Genomic DNA, 8,765 nt, shown 5'->3' with positions numbered 1-8,765 from the left:
GCAGGCAGAAAAGGCCACAGTAGATCCGGTGAAATCCATTGCCTGGTTATAGGAGGGCTCTGAACACACATGATTCCTCCAGCTGGCTGCTGCTTTACTTTGTCCTTGGAACAGGGAAATGTTCTATTTTGTCAATGGCCAACACTTTTGCCCATGAATCTGGCAGTTGCCCAATCAAAACTGAAACTGATACTAAGCTACCAGTCGCTCATCTAACCAGGTGTAGGATCACTTAAATGAGGCAGAATGGAGAATGGCCCTTGAATGTCCAGATACAAGAAAATTAACACTCAGTTAAATAATAGAAGTAAATGAAAATTCTCATTTAAAAATAAGGCCAAAATACACATTTTTAGTAGTTTTTGTTCATATATTTATGATATAAATACTAATTTGTTTTCAAAGTACATACTCTTACAATTTGAGAAGGTTATCAAGCACAGGACAGCAACTTAATGTAAAAACTCTACAGTAGTGATTAAAGGAGAAATTGAACTCTTGTTGGCATGAGTTTCTAAAAGGAAAGCAATTGGGGAAGCTATATATGAAGTAGTGTGATGATGTGAATTATGCCAAGAGTCATTAAAGCAGCATATCCTGCTTTGACTGCAATACTGTTTCAAGACTGGTATATGAGAAGCACTTAGGATAAGGTGTTTGAAAAAGAAACTTGTAAAATATATAAAAATGAAAGTACACATGCTTGCATAGATGATAAAGAAATCCAAAAGTTTGTTCTCATTTTAAATAATTTAAATGAATATCACTTAAAAACACATCACACAGAATTAAAGACTTGTGCATATATTTCAGATTTCAACATTAATGTCAAAAATACATATTATGATTTTACACAGGATCTGTGCTACATTAGAACACTAGACAAATATCACTTTAGTATTAAAGGAAACATTAAATATTAAATAACTGAGAAATAAAATGTGTAAACACTAACCTAACTGGGGATTTTGCTATTGCAACACATCCAATGAAGTGGTTTAAACAGTACAAAAAAAAGGATTAGGACTTAGGTCTGTGTTTCCAGTCTATTTGGAATATGTGGAGCTCATTCCAGAAATCTTAATGGTCCAGGGTCATAGGAAAGGATTCACTCTCTTGACTGTAATTTGGTACATTCTGTTTCTATGTCATTTTTTTGCTCTCAAACTTGACTATTTAATAAATACTTCCAATTTTTACTCTTTTTAACATCTTGGTGAAAACTGAGGGTTTGTTGGTGATTCAGTGTATGATTTGAGTTCATATGCAGCACCGCTATCAACTTCCATGGACTTTCTAGAGAACAGGAGCCGAACATCTCTATGGAGGTAGATCTTTCCAGATTTAGAGCTCTGGAACCTAAACAGTATAAAATAAAATGCAATATTTTAACATCATGTAGGAAAAAATGATAGTAATTAAAGGTGAATAACAATACATTTTGAAAGCAAGAGGAAATTCACTTTTAGAAGTACTTTTCAAATATATATTTCACTATGTAGTTATAGCTATTTATTTTAAAGGTAAACCACTTTAAGCTGCTAGACTTCAAATTCTTCACCCATAAAATGAGTGATTCTGTGTTCATAAGCAGTCACATTTTCAGGGACCCACTTGCACTGGATAAATTAATCAGAATAGTCCACTTGTAATCCCTCCAGTCAAAAGTGATTTGTCCCTCAACTAAACTCCTATCATATAGTTTGCTTCTCTGATATATTTTCATGTTACATTTTGTATTAAAGTGTACACTAAAAACACATTTTTCTCATGTCTACGAGTTTGTAAGGTCCTTGAATATAGGGCCTACATCATTCATATCTATACCTCCTCCAGCACCTAAGATAGTATCTTGCACATATTAGGTGTTCAATAAATGTCAGCCAACAAGCATTTATTAAGTGCCTTCTATGTGCCAGGCACAGTGTTAAGAACTGGGGACACAAAGAAAGGCAAAAAACAGTCCCTGCTCTCAAGGGATTCATAGCCTAATAGAGGAGATGTGTAAACAGCTATGAACAAACAGGCTATATAAAGGATAAACTGGAGATAATCAACAGAGGGAAGGTATTAGTATTAAAAGGATCAGGAAAGACTTCTTGTAGAAGGTGGGATTTTAAGTTGGGAATTGAAGGAAGCCAGGAAAGTCAAGGGGCTGAGATGAAGAGGGACAGAATTCCAGACATCAGGAGCAATAAGTCAGTATACCCATAGTTGGTTGAATGAACAATTAACTTTTGGATTTATCTATTTTTCTCCAATCCCACAGATGCCACCTTCATTTGGACTTTGATCATCTCACATTTCAAATGTCACAAATATTGTCTCCTAATTGGCTTTTTATCTCCTTTCCCTCCCCTCCAATTCAATACATGCTTGCCAAAACAGTCTTCCTAAAACATCCTATATTCACACTACTCCTTCTCAACTACCTTCTATTTCTTATGAAATCAAGCCTAAACTTCTGAGTCTATAGCAAGCAAAATCTGTCAGGTAGCCTTCTACCTATCTAGCTGTATCTCCACCTACTCTCTAACACCAATTTCTGTTTCAGTTAGGCTGGTCTTCTCCTTGCCTTTCCACATGTTTTTCTCCCAATATAAAATACCTCTTTTTCTTCAGGTCTGGGTTCCAAAAGCAAAGCCTTTTCCTATGCCTGACATCATAGTACACACATTCACTCACATATGGTTTCAAATCAACTCAAACAGATAATTTGTTGGCTTTGCTGTCCCCAAGCTTCCTTGCCATCTTAGCCTATTTCATAATTATATGTCACATGGCTCCAAACTCAGTGTAAAAGCTGCTACTGATGAAAGAAATGTTTGAGATCAATGACAATAAAGGAGTATAGCCATTACAGTAAGCACTAACTTAACCTTCATCAAGTCAAGGAAGAGAAAAACACATTAGCTCTGTAGATATCATTCAAACAGTCATCTGAAACAATCATCTGAAATTCAAACATCTTTTAGACTGTAGTGCAGTCCCAAAGGGATTAGGGCATACAACGTACCACATCATTTTGCTTGGAAGTTAGTCAAACACACCCTATAAACTTAAATTTCCTTTTCTTGTCCTATACTAACATGCAGAATTTGCTCAGTGTTGTAGGGATCGTTGCCAAGCAAAATGATCCTAGATTTTTTGCCTAAGTTTGAAAAAGAATACAGTATAAAGTTTAAGTTTAAAACACACCTATGGCTATTTTCTTGTTCTTCAAGTTTTATGTCCTAAAATATGTTAAGTTTCAAGGGATGTAACATTTTTATTACTCTATTTTTTTGGCATGTGGCAACTGGGGTTAAGTGACTTGCCCAGAGTCACACAGCTAGTTAAGTGTTATGTGTCTGAGGCCATATTTGAACTCAGGTCCTCCTGACTCCAGGGTCAGTGCTCTCTCCACTGTGCCACCTAGCTGCCCCTGGGATGTAACATTTTCAAAGGGAGATTATTTACCACGTCTGAAATATAATTTATAACTTGGTTTCTATAGCTAGAGTAGCTACTTTGAGAGAGTCACAATGTATAACTTTAGGATACGGTGCTTTTCAAATGCTAGGGTTACACCTAAAAAAGGTCAGCTCAGAGATGTAATTTCTTCCTGAGGTTGGGTTAAGGTCTACTTTGGGCTTACTTATACTTTTTTTTCCACTGAAATTCAGGGGAGTTGGAAGGCTATTTTCTTTAAAATCCTCCTATTCTTTCTCTCTCTCTCTTTTGGCAGATTAGTTACTTTAAATGTACAATAAACTTAGCCTTTCCCTTTCATGTCAGTTTCATTGATACTCTTGGCAGATATCCTTCTGGTTAATGGCTGGGCTTAATTAATCCATTACTCTGGCTGAGCTCCTCCTTTGACAAGAGTATAGCAGGTAAGCCCCTTAAGGTGTGAAACCAAGATGAGGAGACAAATAAAACAACATAACTAAGACTACCTTCCTAGGCCTTTTAGCTCACAGACCTCTGTGAGAAATGGGAAATTTTCTGTGATGGCTAAATTCATTACTTTGACTCTAAGTATAAAGTGTCTATTATATTCCTATATGGAATATACATACTGGCATATCCTTCCAAACTCAATCTGATACTCCCCATTATCTGCCCCCTCAGACCTCATGTAGGACTTTTGGTTTTGTACTTCTCTAGTTAAGGTACTATATTTGTCTTCTACTAAAGTACTGCTCCTATACTTAAATGGGGTATGGAGGAGGAGGTGATCATCAAAGCACAAACTGGCAAATCCTACACCACCCTGGGAAGACTTTGAGAATAAACTTAGTAATTTAAAAATCAAACCCATTTCATGTACTATTATTCATATATAAAATGTTTCAATTTTCATCTGAAAAGTTACCTCAGATGTATGAGGTAGCGTAGTAACTTTTCTTCAGTATGTCGAATGTTCTCTTTATTAACACTTCTCTTCATTTCTTTTTTTGCAGGAACAGAAAAGGTTCTTTGTCGTAGGAATGTCTGATGATTGGCTGGCATATCTCGTAAGTCATATATCACAACAAACATCTTCACCACAGTCTTGTTAGGATTAAATAAGGTCTGAAGAAACAATAAGAATTATTTATCAAGGTTATAATAAACTAAAAATCTGTAGCAAAATTAAAATAGGCTTTATAAAATAAGGTGATCTCACTGGCCTTATATTCCCATGTGGAGACTCACCTAAGTTAAAATTTCACAAATATCTGTAATCATACATCTAACATTTAAAGAGACAGCCCAAATTAAATTTTCCTCTCTTCACATTACTGGGATTAAAAAGGAGCCCTGAAACAAAGCAGTACATTTCAAGACAATTTCTCATATTCCCCAAATCTACCAATATATTCTAGTGTTCTTTCAATCTTTGTTTACATTATAGTTTTGAAAAATGTTTCAACTCTTAATTCATTGTTAAAATTCTCCAGCTTTTTTAACCATTAGGATGTCAAATACGAATTTTGCAAAATAGAATTCATTCTGAATACTATTTTCAAAGATAAGCTTTAACAGAATTTTGTCCTAAAATAATAAAAATATTTAATTTCATTGAATTCAAATGTTCAGGAATATAATTTTAGCATAGAAACTGTAAATTACTGTACTTGAAGTTTGTTAAAATGATAAAAAATATTTTCACACGTGAAATTTGAATTGGCTAGCTGAGAAAATGGCAATATAATTAGAAAAGATTCAACACAATAAAATATCTTCTCACACATTCATTTCACACTGGATTATATTCAGTTGTTAAAATTGCAGGATGAATTGATTAAACTGATTTTAATTGGCAGTTGGTCATGCGTTTCTGAGTGAATACTAGATTATGTAAGGCCAGCAATTTTCAGAAAGAACTCTTTTTTAGTGATCTAACCAAAGTATCAGTGTGTCAATAGTTAACTTGGTGCCAATGCTTTTAGAGATCCCATCCATGGCACTGGATTTCACTCACTGAATCAAAATGAGAAATACACGAGTATTATGATCCAACTTTCAAATCCTAATGAATGAAAGGATAAAGACTTAATACACATAATAAGATGACTACAAACCAGTAAATACAAACTTCTGAATATGAGTTTTTACTACACAGATAATAAAGGGCATGCTCAGTTTTCAGGCTTGAAAATTAGACACAACAGTTGACAGTCTTACTCTGGTGGAAAGTAAATCACCCTTATACTCATGTATTTTACTATTTTCATTATTATCAATATGCTGACTGACTGCTTTACACTGGTCCACATATCCTCAGTTATGTATCACTGTACAAAATGTTTTATTAATGAAATATTAAATAGATATAACAAATATTATATATTCCTTGCAGACCTGAAACAATGGGGTCAATAAATAAAAATGGTCTGATGAAATATTAAGTAAATCAAAGCCACTGGTTAGGAAAAGATATCTCTGCCCTACCAAAGACTAGTTTGGTATGATCCCTGTCTGGGGCGTAAGTTTGTCTAGAATAGATCCATTCAGGGCCAATTGGCCTGAAATTAAAGTGTCCGCAGTCAGGAGGAATTCAGGAACTCAAGTTGAATTCATTTTGAATTTGGCTTGTTATCCTGGATTTCACTTGAAGATGACCCAAATCTTAGACTGACCTGTAAATCAAACTCCCTTTCTCAGAAATGTCTGTATCATTCAGAGCTGTTCAGGACTTGAATAATCAAGTCACCTGGGGTCTGTTCCACAGCTCTGGGATGGAACCAGAATAACTCTAGCCTTCAGAAGTAAAGTAGGTAATTGGCTTATTTGCCTGGGAAATGTTAAGCTCAGTATAGTAGGCTCTGGGTAGCCTGACAAGAGGTGAAACAGTAATATTTTAGTTTCTAAGTTTTTCTATGTAGGGTTACACTATAATTTTAGGTCCTTTAGAACAGAGGGGTTGAACATTTCAAATAGCCCACAACACTCTTGAGTGGGGGCTGAACCAGATTTAAATGTAATTGGGAAATATTTAACAAAAATAAATAAAAATACAATACAACATAGATAATGTTTTGTGTTTCTAAGTCAATATGTATCTAGAGTGGATTTGTTCTTATTTGAATTTGACAGCATTGCTTTAGAAAAGGGACTTATCTCCTAAGATAAACAGAAGACATTCAGAGTTTCTACTCTCATTACTCTGAAAGTAAATGTTTTGATTTAAGTAAATTGTAAAATAACATCTAATTCTAAATCATTCACCTTGCTTAGTTTATTAATTCTTTCCTTTTATGGAGGTCCCCAAATGGCCATTTCTGTGGCAAAGCTGGAAAGCTCCAAACAGAGCTGCAGTCCCACTGTTACTTACCAAAATTGTTGCAGCAGCAGCAGCAGGAGCAAGTGCTAAGTTCTATATGTATGTGAGAGAATTATTATTGCAATTGTAGGCTATAAAACACATACCACTTGTATTGTTCCTGAAGGAGGTACTCGATAACCCCTTTTACCAAGGGACTCTAAAGTAATCACACCCTTAAAATAAAAGAAGATAAATTTAGTACAAAGTAACAGACCAATGTGTACATATAACATATGTGTGTGTGTATGTATATATATAAACTACTGAACTTTTATAATTATATTTGCAATGAAGGATGAGGTATACAAATAAAGACTTTACTAAATAAATATCCTGCAGTTCTTGCTTAAAATAACATGTGCTACATAATATCAAAGATTACATTACTCAGATTTTCTATTATGAGATGCAAGATGTGAATAATAAGTTCTTTGGCCTTAAGAGGGAGAAAGCATAACATCCAAAAAACACAGTCGGAATGTTAAATAATGCAAACACCAGGATTTTGCAAGGCAAAATGAACAAGTTCTGACATACCCTAATAATGAGGTCAATCATTAAAATTTAGATAGTTGAGTCAAACCATACTAGGATACAAGTCATAAGAATATTTGGTATTAAAAAAGATGCATATGAATGCATTGAGTGGTTTTGATTTCTGGTCACAGAAATGTTATAGCTTCTACCATATCATGTTTTACTTTTAAAGCGAGGTGAAACAGGAAAAAATGGATGCCAACTTTCAAAGTCAAGTTAATATTTTTACATTAATGTGTTTTGGTACGTATGTAATGAAGAAGGCAGTACTTCTATATAATAAAGTGCAAATAATCCCTTCACTTTATTCTAGATTCTTCAGAATCTTAAGTACAGAATCCAGTTTTATTTCATTGCACTTTAACAAGATGTAGACAATATGAAGAGACTGTTTTCTTGTGAACAGTATCTTTTTGTAAGAAGACCAGTTACTTTCTATTCTATAGAAGACCTATGGTAAAAAAAAATACGATAAATTAAGAAATTTCATTTGGATACAAGGAATAAATTATTAACCAACAGGATGATCAAATGCTAGGAAAAATTATGAGTCTATTCCTGTAAATTAAAGAAAAAAAAAGAATGGAGAACCATCTATCCTGCATAGTTTAGTGATTCAACTGTCTGAAAATAGGGGCTAAATTATCTATTATCCAGCCCTATGTTTCTATGATCATATGATAGTTTAAAATTATACCTGTCCAAATGGTGGCAAGCATTTATACATAAATGTAAATAGTACTATCCCATCAGATTTCTTTACTGGATTGAAAAGCTGAAAGCTTGGGGGGGGGGGGGAGAAGAGGCCACAGACTTTAATTCCCCAAGTATATAGTGCCTTCCTTGATATAGGCCATTGGAACAACACATTAATACTGTAAAAATGTTCATGGAGGTAGACACTGATAACATGCTACTGGTCCCTGGTATATCTGTAATGTAATATAGTCAATTAAAACAAATGAGTGGGGTGAGCTGGGAAGAGGACCAATGAATTACAATTGTGACAAAACAAGCAATAACCCTATACTTATGTAAATCAAAATGAGTTTTTAAAACAAAGAAGCACTAAATACCACTTTTATGGTAAAAGAAAAAAGGCTAGATATCTTCTTTTAAAGGAAAACAAGAATATTAGCTTCCCAATCCAAGTAAGAAAAAAAAAATCCAAAGGACTGTATCAATTATATTCACAGACACACCACAGGTGACATCCTCCAAGTACACATTTCATGATATTTTGAATATGTTAAATCTAGGCTTGTGATTTCATTGGTGTAGAAAACCGCCAGTGAGAAAACTCCCTCTACCAAAGCAGCTCAACAACTACGCTGCAATGTACATCTTAGAGAGTTGTAGCAGTGAAAGATTCAGTGAATAGCCCATGATCACTAAGCCAGAGAGAAGCCCTGAACTCAAGTCTTTGTGACTTCAA

General features: G+C 34.4%; 1 protein-coding gene across 4 annotated transcripts in view; it reads right to left on the bottom strand.

Annotated features, from left to right (window-relative positions):
• Positions 1 to 788: 788 nt before the first annotated feature.
• Positions 789 to 8,765, bottom strand: part of ATOSA (atos homolog A) — a 128,075-nt gene continuing 120,098 nt past the window's right edge. For all 4 annotated transcript variants that reach the window (XM_078151251.1, XM_020981038.2, XM_020981029.2 and 1 more), the window contains 3 exons: positions 6,898 to 6,966; positions 4,358 to 4,557; positions 789 to 1,359 (listed from right to left, as the gene is read on the bottom strand). In XM_078151251.1, coding sequence (XP_078007377.1) covers positions 1,206 to 1,359; positions 4,358 to 4,557; positions 6,898 to 6,966 — 423 coding nt within the window. In that variant the 3' untranslated portion in view covers positions 789 to 1,205. The remainder of the gene's footprint in view (positions 1,360 to 4,357; positions 4,558 to 6,897; positions 6,967 to 8,765) is intronic.

Source organism: Phascolarctos cinereus, unplaced genomic scaffold (genome assembly GCF_003287225.1).
Source record: "Phascolarctos cinereus isolate Bilbo 61053 unplaced genomic scaffold, phaCin_HiC Scaffold_3;HRSCAF=262, whole genome shotgun sequence".
NCBI lineage: Eukaryota > Metazoa > Chordata > Mammalia > Diprotodontia > Phascolarctidae > Phascolarctos > Phascolarctos cinereus.
Note: the sequence above shows the minus strand (reverse complement) of the source record. Positions and strands in the feature narration are given on the sequence as shown.